Raw genomic sequence first — 23028 nt, 5'->3', positions numbered from 1 at the left:
ACAAGAGAAGCCCCAGTGCCGCACTGCCCAGCTCCTCACCTGGCCTGGCCTGCCTGACCTCCTACCTGCATCCTGAGGCTCAGATCTCCACCGAGGGGTCAGTGAAGCCCTTCTTGCCCTCATTCACCAGCACTGGCTTCTCTGTGCGTGTGTGCCAGACCAGGATCTGGATCCAGAAACAGGAAAAGAGGTGGGGCAGGTTCCTGACCTCATCCAGCACCTCCCCGTTCCCTCCCGTGACCTCAGGATTTCTCCCGCCCTCCCCTCTCTGCCCTTGTTCCCTCAAAATTTCTCAGTTGTTCTGTATTTCTACCTACCCCCTCATTCTTGCCATTTGTACACGTGATGGATTCAAAATATCCATTGCAAAGGAGAAATCTAGAACGATGGAATATGGACAAGCCCCAAGATCTCCCAAGTGTGTGTACATGCACGTATGTGTGTGCGTAAGTTTGTATATGTGCATGGATATGTGTGTGTCCCCACCTGCTATGGTAGTACACGTGCGTGCATGCATGTGTGTCTGTGCACTCAGCAGCAAGATCATGGGACACCCCTGTTGTGATGGGGAGCAGAAACCCTTGGTTGTGACTCCTTGATGGCCGCCCTCCCTATTTCCCTGCTGGCCAGCAGTGTGGGTGCCTCACAGGTGATAGAGAAACTGCATTTCCTGGTGGGGATTTTAGAAAGGCAAGGCTATTTCAAGGCTACTGTTTCCTTCCCACTTCTGTACAGAAGGTCTGGATGGGCTCTGGGACAGCTGCCTTTCACCTGCCGGCTCCGTAAGCACTCCCACCTTGGTGCAGTTGGCTGCCTTGGGCTCCAGGTCATTGAGGGTGACGAGCTCTCGGAGCAGGCTGCTTTCCTGGTAGCCTCCCTTCACGCCTCGAAGCTTGAAGTAGGCCTGGCTCCGCTGCAGGATGAGCCGCAGGTTGACGGCAAATCCAGCCATGTCTATTGCAAACGGTCGGTGGGGGTCAAACACTGTCTTCCAGCCAACCACCTTTCCTGCCCCGTTCACCCGTGGGGCCTCGTACCGAAGGCCACCAACAAAAGCAACAGGCCACACGGACACCCTTCTGGTGCTGCGCATCTACAAGGGAGGAGAGAGTCAGGACAGCCGATCTGTGGGTAGGAGCAGCCCTTAGGGTCCAGGGTGTGCTGCGCATCTGGCCTTGGAGGCCTCTGGCTTCTGCTGCCTGGCAGCCCTGACCACATTAGACAGGGTGGCTGACCTCCGAGACACATCCCTGGTGCTGTCTTCTCCTTGACTAACACTTCTCAGTCCTGCCACAAAATGGAATGATCCCTCACCCCCTTCACACTGCCTCTGAACCTCGAGGGAGCTCAGACTGCCTGTCCCACAGGAGCAGTCTCTGGTCACGACACTGAGTGCCCTCAGTTCAAAACCTCATTCTGGACAAACACCTCTACAGCTGGGACTGTGGTTTGGGGGCTCTGAACACGACCCGTCTTTCCTTTAAGTGGTGGCAGACGGTTTGGCCGCAGGAAGGTTTTCCACTCTTCCCTGTTTCTCTGCTATCTGCACAGACCCAGCTGCCCTCTAGTCGCCCCTCCCAGGCCTGCCCGCCAGTCCCGATCGCCAGTCCCGCTCGAGTGTCCCCTTCCTGGCGCCCTCGCACCTCCTCAAAGAGCTCTAGGCTGTAGGTGTTGTCATCATCGGCGAAGTACACCACGCCAGGCTGGGTGGAATTTCGCGGGAAGGTCTCCCGCAGCCAGCGCAGGGCCAGGTTGCGCTGCATAGTGCCCCGCGGGATGCGGGGGTCGCGGGCGTCACCACGCAGCTTGTAGTTGCGGGGCGTCTCCACGTGCAGGTGGGTGTAATTGAGGCCCGTGTCGCGAAGCAGGCGCGCGGTCAGCAGTGTGCGGCGGGGCGCGTCCTCCACTACTAGCCAGTGCAGGTTGGGCACATGCAGCAAGGTGTTGGCCATGCGCGTGAGCTCGGCCTTCTGCACAGGGCGGCTGTACGTGGGCGTCACCACGTGGATGGTAGGCAGCGTGTCGGACCAGGGCGGCGGCCGCGTGTAAACATACTCCGTGCGCACCACCTCCACGATGTCGCGGTCGGACATGCAGTACTCCCTGGGGTCTGGAGCCTCTCGCCTGGGGTCACCGCCCTCATCTGTGGAGTTGGAGATAGGCCTCATGGGGTCATGAGCGCTGGCCTGGGCCCCACCCCAAATCCAGGGTGGAGGGCAGCACTCTGCCAAGGCAGCCCTGGCCTCTGCCCAAGACGGCCGGCAGAGCCTGGGCTCATCTGCTGGATGTGTGAGAGCTAGAGCAGAAGTCTGCATCCCTGGGATTCTCAGGGGATTTTCTTCTGGCTGACTCCTAGGATGACACAAATAACCTGTTCCTCCTCTTACACTCGACAGCCCTGCTGCTGCTGTCTGAATGCAGCTGGCAGTACTCCAAGCTTGCATGCTCAGTTCTTGAGTGCACTGGATTTTCTATGACAAAGTGCCCTGACCCCCGCCTCCCTAGTTCTGCTGCAGCTGGTGGGGCTGGCCACACTTCATAGTGGCACTGCCACACTCACACTCGGTGGGTGCCACAAGGCCAGAGCAGCATGCTGCAGCATGCAGTGGCCCCCATGGAACCTGAGGTGAGCTGCCTCAAATTTTTCATTCACTAGTTGGGTGGGGCCTTTTCCCTCCCGGCCTTATGTAATCCAGTCTTTGAATCTTAGCTTAGAGCTTAGTGTCTGACTGCAGCATTTGATTCCCCTGGGTTGTGCCCGGAGCTGTCAAGAGGGTTGTGCATCCTAAACGCCATTCCTGATTTTAAACAGTTTTCCATTTTGGAATGCACAATGGGACATGGTGGAACCCTTCCTCTTGCATGTTGCCAGTCTCCCGATCTGTACTTTCTGAACACTCTTATTTGGCCCCCGGGACACCGAGCGTTCCACTGTCCTAGCATCCAGCTACTCTTTCCTGTCTCCTCCCAAAGGATAAGGGACACTGCCACTTTCAGGGCCTGGCCTCTGGCCACACACTCAGATGTGGGACCCCTGTACTTTCTGGGGGTAACCTGCTCCTACTGGGGAAACTCCAGCAACCAAGGTTTTCCTTACATCCTAGACATTTTCCTCATGGGGAATCCAGCAGTCGTGCTAAGAGGAGCCATGGGGGCCACTGGTATCCTTGTTTCTATGTTTGAAGGGCCTCTGCATAGAAGTGTGGCCTTTGCCGCTCACGAGGTGCCATTGTAGCAGGGAGGTGGTGGGTACAGGACAGACCTAGCAGCCTGGATGCCCAGGCTCAGATGCCCTTCTCCCATCACCAGCTATGTGCTCTTGAGGAAGTCACTTGGCTTCTGGTGCCTTGACTTCAGGGACTGTAAATTGGAACTATTAATAGCACCCACTTTATTGAGTTATTCTGTGGATTAATGAGTAAATACACATTTTGATCTCAGAGCACTGCCAGGCACAGTGTGGATTATTTTCTCTTGTGTAGAATGCTAGCTGCCCTACTTCCTCCTGGATCCCTTCGAGTACAGTGAGGATGGAAAGAGCATGGTCACATAGAAGATGCTGGTTGGGCCTTTCTGTTCTGCTCCCAGCCCACCACTCTTCCTGGCAGCATGTGGGGTGTGTACACAGGCTTTGTGTAGAGTCTGATACATTTGAACCCAGAAGATGAGCTACTCTTGGTGCTCAGCAGCTGGGAACCAGCTACCTGGGCCATAGATAGGATGCCAGGGGAGAGGAGGGAGAAGAGAGGAGAGCAGCACAGTTGCAGCTCATCAAAGGAGGATTTCTGGAGGAATTCTGGGTCACACTGAAAAGAGAACAAGCTTGAAGGGGTATGCATGTCCAAGATTCTGACCAGGATATAAGCTTTAATCTATCCTGCAGTCAAAAAAGGAAATGGAGGTTTGGGAATAAGATTTAGAGCAATTTGCCCAGCATCTGCTGTCCAGGTCACCCCAAACAGGTGCAGGGCTGTGCCAGGGAAAGTCTCCTCATGCTGGGACTCCTGCATACCACCCTTCCCACTGGCTTCAGGGTCTCTGCAACTTTGAGTCATGAAGGCCTGTTGTGACCCTAACTTCATTCAACTGCAGGATCCACTCAATCCATCCATCTCGGCTTTCCCTAGGGAGACAGGATGCCAAGCCATCACCTTCAGGCATAACACCAGTGCTTAGCAAAACAGCCTGGCATCTCTGACCCTAGCTCTGCCAAGCGTGCAATAGACATAATATTATATTGCTTTATGTATGGTAATTTAATCCCTTGGGAGTGATGTATTGTCAGGATAACCATGATTCTAAACTGACATGCACCAAAGAGAGGCGCTGGAGTCAGGAGCAGAGAGTACCAGCAGGTGGAGAGGCCCAAAGTACCCAGCATGGACAGCAGGGCTGCAACAATTCTGAGCTTGGCCTTTCCTCAAGGAAGCTGCAGGGACTGCAGGAGGCTTTGCAGTACCTGATATTGAACCGCATGGAGCAGAAATGCTTGCTCTGTGGATACAGTCTGCATCTGAACCAATTGGGGTTGTGGTGACAGGAGACTCCCAGGCCCAACTCCAGAGCTACCTCTCTGTGGCTGGGATGGGCTTGGGTGCCTTCTAGTTCTTCATGCTCCTATGTAAGATGAAGGTACATTGAGCTGGGAGTGTGGCTCAGTGATACAGCTCTTGTCTAGCATGTTTGAGGCCCTGGGTTCCATCCCCAGCACCTCATTGAAAGGAAAAAAAAAAAAGAATAAGTTGATAAACATTGCAAGGGGAGAATCACTGCTTGCCTAAAAGTGTTCATCATACCCAAAAAGAATGAGACTAAAGGCTGAGGAGTGAGGGGCAGCCAGATATGGGGTACATGAAAGTGCTGGAATGCAGGGAGCTCAGGTGTGAGAGAGAAAGGCAACCTTGGGACTCAGAACCAGGAGTGGGTGGCTCAATCCCAGTGCTTCCTGGTAGGACTCTTGATAGATCAGAATCTCCTAAGCAGGAAAAGGGGACACATAACACACTCTTCTTGAAAGGTTTTTTAAACACCATAAAGATTCTGAGAGGGTTAGCAGAACCTTTCTCAAGAAATAAAGGGATAGGGATATAGCTTAGTGTGAAGGCTCTAGTTCAGGCCTCAAGCACTACAAAGACAGGCTTCCCAGCACATGTGTGAGTGTGGCTCAGTGGTACAATGCTTGACTAGAATGCTGGAGGCCCTGGGTTCTACCCTTAGTGTTGTAAAAACATAAAGAACAACAAAAAACGTATCTGATAAAAGCCACAGATCTCCTCCCTCCCTCCCATCTGCCGCTGAGTGGTCTGTTCCTTGAACATGGTAAAACTGGATGTAAAGTTGTGTGTGTGTCTGTGTGTGTGTGTGTGTCTTATTTTCTAAAATTTTTCTATAATTAATGCCTTGACTTCTCAGGGCCTTGCAGACCGGAGAAGGGACCCTCCCAGAGGTACTAATTTCTAGTGATAGTAGACAATTGCCTGACACACACCTTTCATATGCAAATGATAGGCCCAGAGCCCTTGCTCCAAACCACCACCTTTATCAAACTTAGACACAAGTCCATCTTCCTCTGCCCTGAATCACCCCGTGGCCAAATATCGGATAATTAGAAACCACTTCATATCCTGGAATCCACTGAAATGATTCAAATGCTCCACTTCGAAGTCTGTTTGGCTGCTTGCTTGGCAATTTTCCTTCCTGCAGAAGCCACAGTAAAGGCTTTGGCACACGCCCCCCAGCCCAACTCCAGGCCTGCCCCTGGGGTGACCCAGTGATTCCCCTGTGGTCCTGCCCAGTGTGGCTCCTCTCTTTGGGAACTCAGAATAACGAATTCTTTCAAGGCAGTGGTCTTAGTGTTATGCAAATTAAAACAAATCCCGGGTGCATTTTAAAACAGCGTGTGGGAGCTTTTACCAGATTTTGGGGGCGGGGCGATACCAGAAGGGTAATATTGACCCAGATGATCTTCAGGGCTCTCCTAGCTGCTTAATGCCTTACAACCAGAACCTGTTCTTAGGTAAGGGAGGCTGAGCAGGGCAGAGTGGGGCTTACCTTTGTGCACGGCGAGCAGGGGCGCCAGGGTGGTCTGGTGCCACACGGTGATGAGCAGTGTCCAGGGCAGCACGATGAGGACGATCGCAAGGATGTCCCGTCTTTTCGGCATCTCCAAGGCTGGCTGCACCCACAGCTCCTCATTACCTGAGTGGTGGTAAGGTCAGGAGAGGGGCGGCCACGGAGCAGCAGCAGCAAAGGGGAGAAAAGAATAGGCATGGGCCGGCCGGCCAGGAATGGAGAGAACAGAGAAGCCGAACGCTGGCTAGCAGGTCTTACCAGGGCTCACAACCCACCCATTGTGGAAGCAGGTTTGGAGAATCCTGGCCGAGGAGTCTGAGAAGGGGTGGTTGTCCAGGGGCAGGGTCAGGAACCCTCGGAAGTGGACACCTGCAAGAGAGAGCACAAGAGGATGGGCAGAGACCTGAGCACAGGGGACATCAGGACCCGCAGGTTCCTGCTGGGGTTTCCATCCCCTCAAGGACCTCTTCCTTCTGCTTGCCCGGGTGAATGAGGCTGTGCCTTTCCCACTAGCACAGGGCATGGCAATGCTGGACTTCATGGAGATCTGAAAAGTCCGAAATGTGCTGCCCATGAGCTGCTGCACTTCTGCCAGGTACACCAACTCTCTGTACCACAGTTTTCTCATCCATAAAATTGGCTCTACTTCCCAAGGTTCTCAGAGTTAAACAGTACTGGCTGCCCCTGATGGCAGTGCATGAGAAATCAAGCTACTATGATGTCCAAATGGTTAGGCCTGCGGGGTCTTTCATGGCCTGGACAGTGGGGTCAGAGTTGGAAGGCCTCCTCTGAGGGGAAGGAAGGTGTGCTTTAGGGCTGGGCTGCAGGAAATTCTTGTGGAAATTCTGGCTAGGAATGGGCAGCCAGGGGACAGGGGGTGCTCCCTGTGGCTGCTAGGTCTTGGGGAGACACTTCTCAGAAACAGCAGCTGCAAGGCCCCAGGAGAGGCGCACCGGTGAGGAGAATGTCGCTCAGTTCTGCTGACCATCTGTGGGCAGCCACCCCCTCCAGGACTTGTTCTTTCTCGTGACAAGGAGACTAACTGTATCACATTCACGGGCATCTTAGAAGGTGTCACATCCACTTCCTCTCTTGTCTTCACTTCTGAGTGAGCCATGCAGATGCAGCTGGGGTCTGCAGGGCAGAGAGGAGAGGGCAGTGGGGGTGTCCCAGCAGCCCTTGAGGCGCCACCACCCGCAATGCCTAGTGGCTGCAGGTTCAGCCTGCCTGTGCTCCCCTCCTGGGTGGGAGTGGGGGTGGGGTGGAGAGGCATGCCCACAAAGAGTTTCTGCCCCAGCTTTGGGGAGAGTGTGCTGCATTTCTCCTTCTCAATCTTCACTAGTTCTGAGGCCTGTTGGAAGATCCAGGTCTGCCTCCCAGTAAAGAACACTTTGGTTCTGTTGCCTACCCTTCCCACCAAAGGTCCAATGCCTCCAGAGTCTGTGGAGAGAGGGTGGCAGGCACCCCTCATTCCCTATGTGGGAAGGAACACAGAGTTAAGCGTCATGGACCTGCAGGGAGGGTCATTGTTCTGCCTGGGTGCGGCATCCTCTTCCACTCCTCTCAGCTGGCCCAGCAAGTGACACAGCCCAGTGCCCACACCGTGGAGATTGTGGGGGTCCTGTGTGAGAGGCAGAGTGACCTCATGCCACACCCTCCAGATCAGGGGCCTGGCCCCCTCACCCAGGCCCCTGGCAGGGCTATATAGGCCTCTGTGTCAAGGCTGTATGTTGGCTGGCACAATTTTAGTGCGCTTCTGATGAAGTGCTAAGGTCTGAAGCTTATGCTGGAAGTCACCAGTCACTGTGGTGGTGCCCCCAGGGGCACTCTTAAGAAATGATGTGGTCATTCAGAGGGTGAATGCCATTCTCACAGGAGCAGTACCATCTATCAAGAGCAGGGCATCATAAGGCAAGGCTATCCCTCCTGCACCTCTGCTCTCTGCCATGACTTGAAGCAGCACAAGGTCCCCCGCCGGCACCATGGTCCTAGACTTCCAGCCTCCAGAACTTTGAGCCAAACATACATCTTTCCTTTGTAAAGTACCCAGGCTCAGGTCATCTGTTATAGCAGCAGAATGTACTAAGATAGGAAAACTGGGCCTGTCTGGGCCTTCTAAAATATCTGGAAGATTTCTTCTGTGTCCTTAGAGACTTGACAGCAGGGAAGGTTCTAATTCCAAGAAGGAGAAAGCTAAGGGAAGAAGTGAGTGTGGGACTCCAGGTGAGCCCCAGTCAGCTCCTTCTTGTTTTTATGCCTCTTCTTTCTGGGCAGCTGCTTTATCCTATGGCCCTCACCTCTGACACCTGCTCAGCCCTCGCTTGTCTGTACTGGCTGCTGTTAATGAACACAGGCTTTCCTGTTGCAGTCTGATGCCCAAGAACTGGGCTCAGTGCTAACACATCTGCTGGCAGTGCTCACAGCTGCCCTGTGAAGCTGTAGTGCTGTGATCCCTGGTTTACAGCTGCATTCACTGAGGCCGGAGAGGGCAATCTGCACCAGGTCAAAGATGGAAATGGTGGAGCCAGAATTCAACCTGGCAATGTGTCTCTGGCTGTCACTGGGAATGTGGGATGGGCCAGGCTCAGGCTGGACAAGGGACACTGGCTAAACATTTTCTCTTGCTGGACAAGTTACCAACCACCCTCTTTGGCCACAGCAGCCTGTACGATGGATGCTGGCACCTGCTTGGACCTAGGAGCAGGGAGAAGGGGCAGGGGGGAAAAACGAGTGGCAAGGAGTAAGGGGAATGGGCAGGGGGCGTTATCCAGTATTTTGGTCAAAATATCCATGAGAGGAAAGCGAGGGGAGTGAGCAAGAAAAGCTCTAAAAATAAACTTAGCCATAAACCCAGTTGTGCATTAATTACTCTGGAAGCCATTATGGCTTGAAAACCCCATAACTTTAATGGAGGTTATTATAAGCATAGTGGCAAAATTGTGGAGCTAATTACCAGGCGGTTATTAGCAGAACAGGGCACAGAGCTAGTCCCAGCTGTGGAGAAAGTATCTGGCCAGCAGGGGGCAGGTTTGTGGGAACTGGCGCTTCCCCTTGGGCAGAGGGCCTAGGGCTGGGACTGCATCTAGCCTGAGTCTGAGATGGGCATCTGGGCCAGTGTGAGATCAGAGGGCCAGTGTAAAGCTCCCCACAGAACACTGTTCTGATGAGAGAGCCAATAAGTCTGGAATTGGCATGTCAGGGAAAACCTTCCCAAAGGAATCCCTCTTTGGGTGTTAGGGAGTTGGGCTGTGAATGAGAGAACAAGGGCTGTCCAGGACTCAGACAGAAAGGCTGTTATTATTCCAGGCTGTCAGGGTGGGGTGGAAGTCAGGCCAGACATCCGGGGAGAGGCCAGGCCTGTGGGCCAAGGCAGTGTGTGAGGCTGCTCAAGGCTTGTCATTCTGCAGGGTTGGAGCAGCTTTCTTCTAGCCCTGGAGGTGCTCAGTGGAGAGCCTCTGCCACGCCCCTCAGGCCTGAAGAGGAAGCTTGCTGAATTCCACTCCAAAAAGAGTAACTGGGCATCTATAGCTCTGCAGTGGGCAAGGTGCTGTGTTAAATGCATGAACAATATAGCAGTGTACACAGGGCATCCCAAAGCAGGGCATGTGTGAGCTATATGTAAGGTTTGAGAGTTGTGTGTGTGCATGTGTGAGCACGTGTGTGACAAAGACCGGTTACAGACAAGCCCACGACCCACCCATACCGCCTGTTTCTGGAGGACGATCAAAGCCTTCCTACCCAGTAGGACTGGGAGTAGTTCTTTGGTTAGTCAGAAAGCCCACAAAGTGAGGCTCTTTCAGAATGATACACATGGCATACACATTTCAACATACGGGACTTTAAAGAGCCAGTTGTTCAATATAGTTGGTTTCCCCATGATTGTCTATATGTGATCATTTTTACAAATGCAAACTACCCAGCAATGGCTGGCTTTCAGCCCTTCCACCTTATTGATGCAGGGTCCGGCTTCTCCTGGTATGAGGGGCAGTGCATGGGATATCTGGACTGCTCTTCTGCATCTGCCTCACACAGTGATGCTTAGATCTCCAGCTCTGATTTTGCTGAAGTGACTGGAGAACTGAGGGACAACCAATCTGAGCACACCCCTCATTAGAAGGCTTATGACTATCTTATCAATCTTCACCTAATTTGGAGAATGCTTTTTCTGGACTCATTTTATGGTGTCTTTTGAGAACATTCAATCTAGTTTTCATAGAAACAATACACTTATCTCAACAGACCATTTCAGTGGTTTACATAGTACTCCATGATAACAAGCACTACCATCATAAACAGGGGAACACAGGTTTTGGCTGCTTGGTGTGTGCCTTCCCAGTGCGAGAAGGGTGCTGCCAGTGGTCATGAGCGGGGGACATTAGGCAAGTTGCTGAGTCTATTGAGGAAAGGTAGGTTAAGAAAGCTTCTCAGAGCCAGAGCTGTGGCTCAGTGGTACAGCAACTGCCACGCACACAGGGTATGGGTTCCATGTCCAGCACTGCGTGAAGGCCATCTAGAAGCCTGAGTCCCCCAGGCACTGATAGAGGGTGGAAGTCTTCTCTTTGTGCAAGATCATAACCAACCTCACAGGAGGAGCTGGGGGAACTAGGATGGCTGGGGAAGGCTCCCAGGCCTCTGGGCATAATGTGCAAAATAAGATAATGGGAGGGATCATGGCCTAGGCTCCAGCATCTCCCTCCAGCCTTAAGCAGCCCCCTCACACCACCCAAAGAGAGGGATGCACAGACTTTGTCCCAGAGATCCACAGGAGCCCCTAATGGGATCAAGGGATTAGTATTGATTCTGCAGGCGCTGCTCATGGAAAGCCTGATGCCAGAGCTAATCAGCTCCCAGCCCAGTCAATCTATACTTCATTAACCCAGCCCCAGCTGCCAGCCACCAGCACTGCTGCCCTGGGCCCCCTCAGCCCCTGCCAGAGGGCAGGACACAAGCACACACTCCCCATATGCCACCATCCTCCAGAACACATAGCGGGTTCTCAGGCCTCCCGCTCCACATCTAGCAGGTTCCACTGCAGATCCTACATAGAGCCAGTGGAGATTCCTAGTTTATAAACCCAGTCATTTGATTGTCTCCAAAGCGCTGTGAGGTGGGCAGAGAGAACTCGTCCCCATCTTGCAAAGGAGGAAACTGAAGCTTAGAGTGGCTGCATGACCAGCCTAAAGCCCAGATGTTATAAGTGAGCAGAGGCCTGAGACGGACCCAGCTACCTCCTAAGTACACACTTCCTCTTTCCTACTGACACTTCTGGGAAAGGCCAGTGAGGCTCCCAACCCTGTTTCTACAGCACCATGTGCAGCACCCTGCACCCCCCCCCCCCCGCCCCGCCGCCCCACCGCCCCAGGCCTGGAGACGTCTGCCACCTGCTGGTGGCACTTGCAGATGCTCTATAAGAAAGGAAGTGCACATTCCAGGTCTTCTACCATCTTGTTTCCATCTAAATGGGAAAACCCAGCCATAGACTGGGACGGAAGGAAGAATTATGTCAGTGCAGACTTGGTGTAAAGAATACTCATATGCTTTACTTTTCTTTCAGCCCAACAATGTCAAAAATGTATCCATTGAATTTTTTTTTTTTTTTTTTTTTGTACCGGGGATCGAACTGGGGTCCTTGTGCTTGTGAAGCAGGCGCCGAAACCACTGAGCTAAATCCCCGGCCCTCCATTGAAGTTTTGTATTTTCAGGTAATTTTATTTTCCAAGAAACAGCCTTTGTATTAGATTTGGATTATGATTCTATGAATAATGAAAATTAGGTTTTGGTGTACGTGGTTCTCTGCAAGTGAAAGTCCATTCTAATTTATGGCAGGACTTTGAAAGGAATAAAAATTGGCCCTAGCTGGTCTTGCTGCAGTTTCCTGCATCATGCAGCTAGAGGCCTCCAGGCAGAAAGACACTCACTTGCTCCAGAGCCTCCATGCAGGATGAGCTGAGAGCAAACGTCCACCACTTTGTCCTGGGGGACACTAGTTTCCTGCCCTCTGCTCGGCATACATAGGATGGGTGCAGCAGACAAGTGACTTGCTGCTTGTCTTTTCCAGGGGGAGAGAGGGCAGCCAGAGAGACAGACCTGATGGGGAACTGTAGACAGCTGGACAGTGGCCAGCAGGCCTGTGGAAGACCCCCAGTGAAAAGCCACCACATCACGGGCCCTGGTGGGTGGCTGGCCACAAAGCCTGCTCTGTGGCTGAGTGGGGAAGTGTTCAGTAGGAACATGCTGACAACCAACAGAACAGCTCAGGGCCACTCAGCCCTTGCTTGCACAAGGGGGACTCTTCAGGGGTTTGCAGGACAGGGGAGCAGTCCCTTCAAAGAGCCCTTCAGCTGACCTGGTATCAGAGGAGAGTTTTGGCTTTGGAAAGGGTGCCTCCCCTATTTCCTTGGCCTCCCTTCCTGCTAGCTTCCCTGCCTTGCCCTAGGCCCATTCTGTCAGCCACGCCAGCTTTTGGAAGGAAAGGGAAAACAACTATTTCCAAGAAAAAAAAAGTACCCATTTTCCATGCTCTCTCAAATTTCCACATCCATGGGAGCCTAAAACTGCACCCATCTGATCTTGTCAGTTTCCATGGTGTGGAGCCCAGGCCTGGCTTTGGAGGGTTCTAAGGGCTGTGCTTTCATCTTCAGGGCTGACTGAGAAGAAACTGCTTTAAGCTCACTCAGGTTGCTGGCAGAGTCCATTGCCTTGAGGAGGTAGGGCTGAGGATAGGGTGCTTGCTGGCTGCGGCTGGGGTCTGAACTGTTCACAGGACTTTACCACATGGGTCTCCCCAACACAGCCTTTTGCCTCATCAAGTCACAGCCAATTGGAGTCGCCCACCATACAAAATAATCATTTTTGCCACATTCTACTGGTTAGAGGCCAGGCACAGGGGCCTCCCATACCCAGGGGGCTGGGGGATGGCACAGAGGAATGGACCAACCAGGCAGACAGACCAACCCACCCTCATGCCTTCCCAACTTCTGCAGGTGATGTCAGGACCCAACCACAGCCAGGGTCTTCCATGGCCTCTCTCCTGTCTTCTGTTCACTCTCTTCTGCCCAGGAGGAGACACCTGCAGGGCTGTGCAAACAGCAGGAAGAGCCTGGGCCCCAGACACCTGAGAGCCTCTCTCCTCTGCTGTGAGGTGTCAGCAAGGGAACCTCCCTAAGCCTTAGTTTGCCCATCTGTAAAATGAGAATAAAAGTAGTTCTTCCCCTAGTAGGTTGTTAGGATTATTAGAAAAAAATCATCATAAACATCTGGTACATGTTTGGAGCCAGTAAACAGATGCTGCTGTCACTGTTAACCTGACAGCCTGAGAAGGGCCCGGTGTGGGCTGCTTGGTCTTTCTTCCCTCTCACTCCTGGATGCTGAAAGGCAGGTGGGTGCTAGAGATGCTGGCAGCCCATGTCAGCCCTGAAGAGAGAGGCAGGGAGGAAAAGAGGGGCTGGGATAGTCATAGACAGTTCTATCTCACGGGCTAAGCTTGGCCTTACCACATAGTGTGAAGCCACTGAAAGGCCTTTGCTTTCCCCGGGCCTCAGCTTCCACAGGCCTAGCACAGTGCTGCTGCATTCCTTTTGTTGCTCTGGCATATTCCAATGTGGCCTAAGATCCAACCACCTTCTTCCCCAGCAGCTCTCCATCCAAATGTCTTTCTTTGGGCCATCATTTCAGAAGCCAATATGAAAATCTTGGGGTTGTCCTTGATTCCTCCTTCTCACCGCATGTGCTGGGCTTCAGCTCCTAGCTATCTGCTCCAGACCAGGGGCTGTACCCCTCCAATCCAGGACAGCTCTTTGCTTCCCACTGGTGCACACCTGCTGGGTCAGCTCTGCCACAGGGCACAAATTGAAGGAGGATGAGTTCAGACTATTATGGTACAAGGTGAACAGCAGGGTTAGCAAGGCAAGAGAGCCAATCTACAACTGCTAACAGAACAGGGGCATCCTCCCTTTGCCAAGCTGCCATGCACCAGCAGTGGCAGAGAACAGTCCAGAACCCAGAAAGACTGTAGCAGCCCTAGACTCTGCCAAGACAGAAGATGGGCAGCTGTGGGGTGCTGGGTGTTGGATGCAACAAGGGTCTCTATGGCTGGTCAGGTGAGGGCACCACCTGCAGTGTGGAGCTTGGCACAGGCACCTGCTGGATCCTTGCCAGACCTGTGTACTGGAACCAAGCGGGCTAGGAAAATCAGGTGGGTTTGGTCCTGGCACTGAGTACGTGAGCCTTGAGTGCACTGAGCCACTGTGCAGCCTCTCAGGCTGGCGGGTCCCATGTCCTGGAGGGGAGGGTGTGGGCAGCAACACACATATGCCCCAGTGGCATCATCCTTCCTGCTCTCTGCCTCAGTTTCCCTGGGTGCTGAAGTCTGTGCTGTTGAGGTGAGGGTGTTGGTACAATGAGACTCTGGGGTTTTACATCTGTTGGCTTTCTGCTCCCTGCTCTGATGTCTTCTCTGGCCATGTGCTCCTCAGGCTGAGCAGCTGAGGCACCTATGCCACCTGATGTCCAGCCCCCAGCATGCCATGCACTTGTTTGCTGATTTTCACATTTATCCTCATGCTCAGACCATGAGGTCCTCTGGGGCACCCAGCCTTCCTGCCCCTGGGCCCAGGACCTGAACACAAAAGAGCTTCACCAATATCTCTGATTCAGTTTCCTTACCTGTAACTCTTACAGGGCTGTTTAGGGGTCAGTGGAGGGAATCTATGGAAAACACATGGCTCACAGTTAGCACTACCAATGCTAGGGCACCAGAGTGTGGCAGCATTGACAGCCACCTCCACCACCTTGTTTTGAAATTCAGCTGAACCCCAGCATCTGGTAGAGATGGGAAAAGGTGGGACCTTGCTCCTTCCTTTGAGTGAAGAGGAACTGGCCATTGGGCACCTCTTCTAGCAGGATGAGACTCGGACTGGCTGGCATGAAGCAGTATGATGGCTGAGGGGAGGCTGCTGTTGCAGGGAACCTGGTGCTCTGGCCTGGCTCTCCTTACCTCAGCTTCCTCTTGCAGGCACCATCACATAGCCTCTCCCACTGTGGCCTCGGTGCAGTTCCCTCAGGTGGGCACTGAGGCAGGGAATGGAAAGGCTGAACCACAGCACACCTGCACCTGTCCCAGTGCTGATAGCTGCCAGTGGTTGTTCCCTTTCCCCACCCCCTCAAAGGTCAGTCCACTTAGAGGACACTGACGTAGGAAGCCCAGGGATTTCCTGGGCTATATGCCCCCTCATCTCCTACTTCCAGAGCTGCCAAATCACTGAGACATGTTAGCTGGGGACTAAGGCAGGGACCCCTAGACACTATTTCCTGCTTTTTTTCTCTTGGAGGCAGATTCCTGGGAAACTTCATTCTTACCCCCTTTCACCTCTGAGGCTCCCCTACTTCCCTCTGTTACCCCTGCTCTTCCCTGGCATCTCTGCTGGGGGCAGCAGCTCACCCTACGGCCTGGATGGGAAACAGTTAAGGTAAAGGGTAGAAGGGGTTGGGGGACACAGCCTGCAAATGCCTTTGAGCCCTGGATGGTGAGTGTCCCCTCCCAGCAAGCACAGCAGGTGTAGACGTGACAAATGTAGGGTCCTTAGATCTCAGTCCCACAGGCAGTAGATTGTGCCTACACTATGTATATGTTTTACAGGCATATATCATACAGCAAGCTGCAGGGTGGCTATGGATCACCGATCGCCCAGATGGAGCCAGAATATCACAGAGGCACATGCTCAGGGCAGGCTTGCCACATACCCAGTGACTCTCTGGGGACTCTCTCTGGTCTCCTGGGTTCCTTCCCTAGCCATGGATTCTGGAAATAGTAGAGAGATTTCATTTTTTGGGTCCCAGAAAGGCAGCAGGGGAGAGAGGGCTTGGCATGGGCAGTAGTCCACTGGCCAGTGAGTCTGCCCTTCCTCACTGTCCTTGCATGGGGTAGCTGCTCAGCCCCAAAGGACCAGGCAGGGTACACACATCTTAGGGGCAGCCACACAGGCGCTGGGCATCTGAGGACGATCCTCAGAACAGGATGAATGAAGGGTATACCCAGAGGCTTGAGCAGACTGCAGGTAAAACAGGGCTCCCCACTCTGCCCTCACAGGACAGCTGGCATGTAGCTTCACTCTGAGCACAGACTCCGCTGCGTCACCTCATGCTTAGGAATCCCCTAAGTGGGATGGCAAGTACTGACTGAGCACTTTTTCTCCATGGCCTGGGGGGAGCAAAGGACCTATCCACTGGTTGAATGGATAAACAACATGTTGTATAAGGACACAGTGTTCAGCCTTGACAAGGGAGGGAGATCTGACACATGCTACCACAGGGATGCTTAGAGAACATCATACAAGCAAAATAAGCCAGCTGCAAAAGGACAAATCTTGGATGACTCTGCTCACATGAGGTATCTAGAGCTTACAGAGATGGAAACCAGAGTGGAGGTTGCTGGGTCTGGGGAGGCAGGTGGGGAGCTCTGTCATAGAAACAGAGTTACCAAATCCTGAAGGCCTGTTTCTCACTGATGTGAATACACCACAATGTGCGTATGCTACTGACCTGTACAGCTAAACATAGTTAAGATGGTAAACTCTCTATATATTTTTTACCACAATAAAAAAATAGCAGCCTGTCATCCAGAAGGTCTGTTAGACATGGTAGGGATAGTTGGTGAGCTTTCCTGCAGCAGGCTGCCTTGGGGGATGCCCTGTCACCCTCCTGAGCTGTCACCTGGTGTCACCATGAGAAAGGAGGCAGATGGCACACTGGGGGAAGCACCCCTCAGAGGTTCCAGATGTGCACTAGGGGGGATATGCACTCCATGTGGCAGCTTGGATGTGGGCACTAGTGGGGACTGGGAGCAGTTAGGCCTCTGAGAGAGAGAGAGAGAGAGAGAGAGAGAGAGAGAGAGAGAGAGAGAGAGATAGATTGATTTACAAGTGGGAGAAGTTAATATTGACATGTGAGGAGTTAAGAGCGTAATACTTTAGCTGACGTTCAGGCACTCTGATGGAGAGAGAAAATCTCACACCCAGAGGCTGTACGTCAACTTAAGCAGTCTTAGTTCTGGGCCTGGACTCCACAGGCTCAGTGTCTTCCCTGCAGGACAAGCAGGGTCCTCTGTGATGTGTAGATGAAGGGAAGACAGGCGAGGGTGGGAAAGAAGTGACAGAGCAGGGAGAAGGCAGCAAAGGCACAGAGCCCAGGGCGAATGCAGGCCCCCAGGGCAGCTACAGGAAGGAGGCCTCTGCAGCCACAGCCTGTACGCCCTTCAGTGGCTGCATTATTCCATCTGCAGTGCCTCCCAGGGGACACAGCACCACCACTCTGGAGCAGCTCTGATCTGCAAGGATGTTGGGTCAGTGAGGTGGGGTGGCTGGTCCTCAGATTTCCTCAGGCAATCAGGGATTCAGGTCTTGGGGAGGCAGAGCCAGTGACCCTAAAGCCCCAGTCTCAAGCCACTGAGGCCCCTGCCAGTCGGCAGCCTGGTTATCCTAGGCCAGCTTTATTCCTTGGCCAGATTTGTACAGACACCATTGTGGCTAATGATTCACTGATTTAATTAAGGTTTTGTATGTGTTTTTGATTTTGCCTGTGGCCAGAGGAACTGGCCTGCCCTGGGCCCTGTGACAGAGACTTTATGCTGTCCACTTACTCTTCTCCCTGGCCCACCCCTGCCTGGGTACAGCTGCTCCATTGCCAGTCTGGGGCTCCTGATGGCCAGTTCCTGCTACCCCATCCTCCCTGATCTCTAGCGGCTTGGCAGGCAGCCCTTTGCTCACATATCCTGCTCCTGGTGTTGGGTGCACAAGTGGAGGGGTATGATTTCACTGGTTGGGAAAGGTTCCCCAGCCCACACCTCCTATTTAAGATAAGGAAGCCGAGCCTCACCAGGTTGTCCCACAGCGAGCTGCTGACGAAGCTGGGCACTCTGGCTGCATAGTCAGCTGAAAGTCCTGTCCAGCCAAGGGCCTCCCCACCAGACCACAGCCCTGGAGACCAGCGATGGGGTGAGGCCAGGCAGAGCCCCTCACAGCCCCTGCTCCACCACTGTGCAGCAAGATGCTAGCACAGACTGCTCTTTTATCTTACAGGATTTCAATTTTTGGGGTTTTTTTGGTGAGAGTAGTTCCAATAAAACCAAATTTCCATCACATGCACCTCCAAGTAACCTCAGCTCTTTCTCATAGCATTTGATTACAAACAAGAGGACATGTTCCTAGTCTCATTTATCTCACAAGGCCTGGCACATTGCAGGGGTTATTATCTGGCCCCATGTTTATCACAGATGGGGAAACTGAGGCTTGGGAAGGGTCTGAGTTGTAAGCAAGGTCACATGCTGATGGCAGGGAGCCTGGTACAGAGTAGGCTGTTCAGTAAATGTTTCAGTGAATTACTACAAAAATGAATAATACAAATTGCTTTCTATTTTCAAATAAAAAATAAAAAGCAACTGGTGTTGCATGTTCTGAGCGATTAGCATGATTAACTGGAATGACTCACTCCCTCCTCGACATCCTATTATCACCCTGTGTAGAGAGGAGAAATCAGAGGCCCAGAGAGGTTAAGCAGTGTCCCAAGATCACACAGCTAGTAAGCAGTGGAGCCAGGACCAAGTCCAGCCAGGCTGGCTCCAGGGATCACACTCTTATCCACCTTATCAAACTGCCTATGAGAAGGAAGAGGAGGAAGAGTTGCAGCCACGCTGTCTGCAGACCTTCCTGTCTGCTGGGAGACTTCTGTGTGTGCTGTCCAAGATGGCAGCCACTGGCCATGTGTGGCTACTAGAGTGGCTGCAGGGAAGCAGCCTGCCCACCCGGATCTGGTGCACGGCCCCAGCCCTGGGCATAAAGAGTCCTTCCTCGGGGTTCAGACTATTCAGCTGCTCTTCAGAAGGAGACAACTTGGGGAGCAATGAAGGAGCCCCACCTGCCCCACATAGCCAGCCCAGAAGGGAGGACAGGAGGGCCTGTCTCTCAGCACAGCCGCCCTCTCCATCCCTGTGGCTACGCCTTCTTGCCCCACTCTCCTTCCTCCCTGTCCTTCTCCCTTCTCGACTTCCTGCGAGCAGATGACCGGCTAGCAGCTCCTACACATCCAGAGAGGGAAAGTGTGACTCCTCCAGCCCTGACACTGTGGCCCCGGGGCAAGGTCATGCCTCCAATCCAGTCAACTGGAGCCAGACTTAGTCTCTCTACTTAGGGGCTTATCGGAGGTGGCAAAGCCCTCATCCCTGCCAGGCACTTGGCATGAGGCTGCCTCCTGAACTACTGTCAGCTGGTGTGTGTGTGGGGAGTGCACACTCATTTTAATATTGGCCAGAACTAAACCTCATTAGAAAAGTAAATTTGCTATAGCTGCAGAAAAAAAAAAAAAAGCAACCCATGTAACCCTTCCAAAGCTAAATAGAAAACACTAATTTTGGGTTATTTGATGCTTTGTGTCCTCAGAACCTGGGATAGAGCCCGGGACACAGTAGGTGCCCGCTCTGAGCTGTGGAAGTCGACTGGGTTGTCAGTAACCTCTTTGCCCATCCTGTCACCTTTCAGCATGGATAATAAAGTTGCAGATTTGGAATTTGTATGTTTCATGATTTTTCTTAGACAATCATTCCCTGAAAAAAATGGAATGATTCCATTTCACAATGACTAGACATAAGACTGTTGTTATTTAGCTGGGTTTCTCTGGGATGAAGGCTGGGGGCAGCTCAGTCTAGGGTATGGCCTGATGAAATGGGTGAGGGTGGGATGTGGGACAGCAGCAATTCTGTGGAATTAGTGGCATAGCTGGCCTGGTCAAAGAACACAACTCCAAATTCCAGAGCCACTCGGGTTCTGGGAGGATGGAGGGCAGGAGAGTGAATAGAATAAATTAAGGCCCATCTAGTGCTTCCCCTAAAAACAATCTGGTTAGATGAGGGTTCCCCAATTTACAGAGTGTCACAAAACCAGGACTTAGAGGGGCCTTGTTTTGTTCTTAAAGTCCACTCAGTTTGTAATAGCTGGACTGAGGCAGGACCCACAGAGGCTGTGTCTGTCCGGGCCCCTTGCTGGTCTTCAGCAGAGTCTCCAAAGGTCTAGCCTGGAGCCTTGGTTTGGGGCGGTGGTATATGAATCGGGCTTCTCTTCCTCCTTCTCCCCAGCTGCCAGGCCCATTCACCCCATGTCTTTTGCATCACACTGGATTCCAGGACCAGGAGGGGTGGCAGACGCCAGAAGGTGAAGAGCCCTCGGCATGGGAGATGGCATGGCAGGGTCTCCTGAAGACGCCTGCATACTCAGTGCTCTTGGAGTCACAGCTTGTCTCCTCTGCCTTTTGGGGCCCCCTGCATTCCCCAGAGCCTTAGACTGTTCAGTGCTCCATTGAGAGGCTCAGCAGGAGAGGATAACTGCCAGTAGAAGGCTGTGGGAACTTTAGAAGGAACATCTCTGGTACCCAACCTCTCCTGGCTTCACACACCCTCTGTGCCACACTTCCGTCTGAAGGTCTCAGACTCTGATTCCTTCTATTCTGGAGGAGGCCCTGCTTCTCCTCCATTCTTAGCAGAGAGGAGCGCTCAGGCATCTCTGTGCTAGCTCAGCACTTGCTTCCAGCCACAGAGGGCCACAGGCTCCCTCATCCAGATCCCAAGGTTCCCGGCCCATGTGTCTTCCTCCAGGTCTGAGCTGCCTCATCACCTGGGGCTCCACCTAAGAAGAACATATTGACTCCCTTCTCCCCTGAAATACTGCTGTGGGAAAATCAGAAGCCCAAGTAGAAGAAATGGGCTGCTCTGGAGTCCTGGGTCTCTACCACAGACTTCCATCCTGTTGCAGGAGCTGTGCCCCTCAGCAATTTACCTGCCCCTTGCTTCAGATGCTCAGAAGCATGTATGCCCATGTTCAACCCAGCACACAAGTCTTGATGGCTCACCAGAACATGCAGTGTTTCCCAAGCATGGAAGGATCTGCTATGGCAATGGAAACAGTAAGGCGTTGGCTGAACAGGGCACAAATGCGTTAACCCTCCCTGCTTCATTAACCCTAGCCAGCACAGGAGTAGAGGGAAAATGACATGCAACTCCAGAACCCTTCAGGATGCTGGGCACACACAGCCTGGGCTGAGAAGTCTCTGGGAGGATCTTGCAGGAAAGGCCCTTCATCCAGAATGGGAGGGCTGCATGTTTAGTCCAGTAAAGCCAATAATTGTCACTAGCTAAGCAAGTTCTGGGGGGAAACGTCTCAACACTGCAGTGACTCTTGACAGCAGTAGGGGAACAGGGGCAGAAGACAATTCTTAGAGAGCTCTAGAGCAATGGTCTTACACAGTCCCATGCCCCTCGACCCCAGTAACTTAGGAAGTGGCATTCCTGGGGTTTCCATACAAATACACAGAGTAACATCACAGTGTTCCACACCAGGACATCCACCCCCAACCATTTTTAACAGTGTGTGCCGAGCAGTTCAAGCTCAGATCCCATCATGTCCCCCCACCCACACTGGTGTCGACAAAGACAGAGCTGCTCTCACCAGTAAGGATGAGCCACTGTCTGCCAGAGGCCCCTTCTAGGGTCCTGTGCAGTGGAAACCTCTGGAGTCCCTGGGCTCCAGCTTCTACAAGAAGCCATCTAGCTAGTGACTGCGGAGACTAGGTCTCAGCTGGCTGGAGGGAGAAAGGAAAGGAGCCAGTCAAGACCATGTCCTCATCTGTGTGTGCACACGGGTGGCAGTCTCTACCTCGGCTGCTTAGGATGAGGCTGTCCACTCCTTGCCCTGGCACCGCTGGATCCAGTGGCTTCCTTCTTTCTTCCTTCCCTGCCTTAACTCTCAGCTTCTGTTTTGAAGTTACGTGCTTTAATTGGAGGGACCAGGTCCTCAGGCCTGAGCCCAGTCCCAGAGGGGAGAGGAGGGACAAGAAAGGTCTTGCTTTCTTCCTCCCAGGTGCAGTGAAGGTCCCAAGGAACCTCTGGCACTCTTGCCACCTCTCAGTGCCCTGGCATCTCCTGAGGATCTGCAGAGCCTGGTCCCCTGAAGAGAGTTAACTTGCCAATGCCGGGAGGGAGCCACAGGGCAGGGGGTGGGGGGCTGCTGAGAAGTGGGCAGGGGCTGCTGGCCTGATCCTCCTCGGGCCACTAGGAACCACCTGCTGAAGCGGCAGAGGGGCAGGCCGCTGAGAGCTGGAGGATCGATCATTAGGAGCTGCCAAGGACCGGCGCTGCTCCCCTTTATCCCCGTCTGAGGATGGCAGGCAGAATCCATCCAGGTTTTGTTTCGCAGCCCCTCGGCGGCGCAAGGCCTCCCTGCCTAGGCCCCCTCTCCGATGCCTTCTCCGCGCGCAACACACACACACACACACACACACACACACACACTCACTCACACACTCACATGGCACGCGCGCACCCAGGAGGACATGGCGTGGAGACTGGCGGGGCCGCATGAAGGGGCTCTGTGCACGCGGGCGGCAGGGCGGGGGCACTGACCTGCGGCGGCGAGTCGGGGTCTTCCGCGGCTCGGTCCATCGCGGGCGGCGCTATGCCCCGGTCCGGGCGCCTCCGGGCAGCTGCCCTGGGCCGCGCTCCCCGGGGACTCTCGGGCTCGGGGTCCCCGGGGGCCACTTCATCGTTCGCCGGCCGCCCGGCCCGCGGCTGTGCGCTCGGCGAGGCGGCAGCGGGGCGCGCGGGAGCGGAGGGGCCGGCGCGGGAGGCGGGAGGCGGGAGGCGGGGGACCGAGCAGGGCCGCGGGGCCCTGGCAGTGGCGGCGGCGGCGTCGGCGGCGGCTCGGTGCAGCTCGGCGGTGACAGCGCCTCCGCCCCGCCTCCCCTCCCCGCCCCCCCGCGCGCGAGCTGCCGGCGGGACCCGCGCTGCTGACGGTCGGTACCAACCTAGCCAGCAGAGGCGGGGGCGCGAGGAGGCCGCGCGGAGGACCCCCCCGAGATTGGTATCACCTACCCCATCCCAGCCTGTGAGCGCGCGCCCTCCCGGGCTGAGGCAGTCGG

At 53.8% G+C, this 23028-nt stretch overlaps 1 protein-coding gene across 6 annotated transcripts in view; it reads right to left on the bottom strand.

Annotated features, from left to right (window-relative positions):
• Nucleotides 1-23028, bottom strand: part of B3gat1 (beta-1,3-glucuronyltransferase 1) — a 26399-nt gene extending 3371 nt beyond the window's left edge. The window contains exons 1-7 of one of the 6 annotated variants that reach the window (XM_004862680.4): nucleotides 22514-22712; nucleotides 13566-13903; nucleotides 6331-6441; nucleotides 6052-6198; nucleotides 1644-2143; nucleotides 797-1093; nucleotides 40-166 (exon numbers count right to left, since the gene is read on the bottom strand). In XM_004862680.4, the coding sequence (XP_004862737.2) occupies nucleotides 80-166; nucleotides 797-1093; nucleotides 1644-2143; nucleotides 6052-6198; nucleotides 6331-6441; nucleotides 13566-13644 (1221 nt within the window). In that variant the 5' untranslated portion in view covers nucleotides 13645-13903; nucleotides 22514-22712 and the 3' untranslated portion in view covers nucleotides 40-79. Of the gene's footprint in view, nucleotides 1-39; nucleotides 167-796; nucleotides 1094-1643; nucleotides 2144-6051; nucleotides 6199-6330; nucleotides 6442-7025; nucleotides 10891-13565; nucleotides 13904-22513; nucleotides 22713-22981 lie in introns of those variants that run through there. The other 5 variants (XM_087214261.1, XM_087214263.1, XM_013078834.3 and 2 more) reach the window with 5 other exon arrangements.

This window comes from Heterocephalus glaber, unplaced genomic scaffold, assembly GCF_053883595.1.
Source record: "Heterocephalus glaber isolate CG9 unplaced genomic scaffold, H.glaber_assembly_v1.0 deba00001446, whole genome shotgun sequence".
Classification (NCBI taxonomy): domain Eukaryota; kingdom Metazoa; phylum Chordata; class Mammalia; order Rodentia; family Bathyergidae; genus Heterocephalus; species Heterocephalus glaber.
Note: the sequence above shows the minus strand (reverse complement) of the source record. Positions and strands in the feature narration are given on the sequence as shown.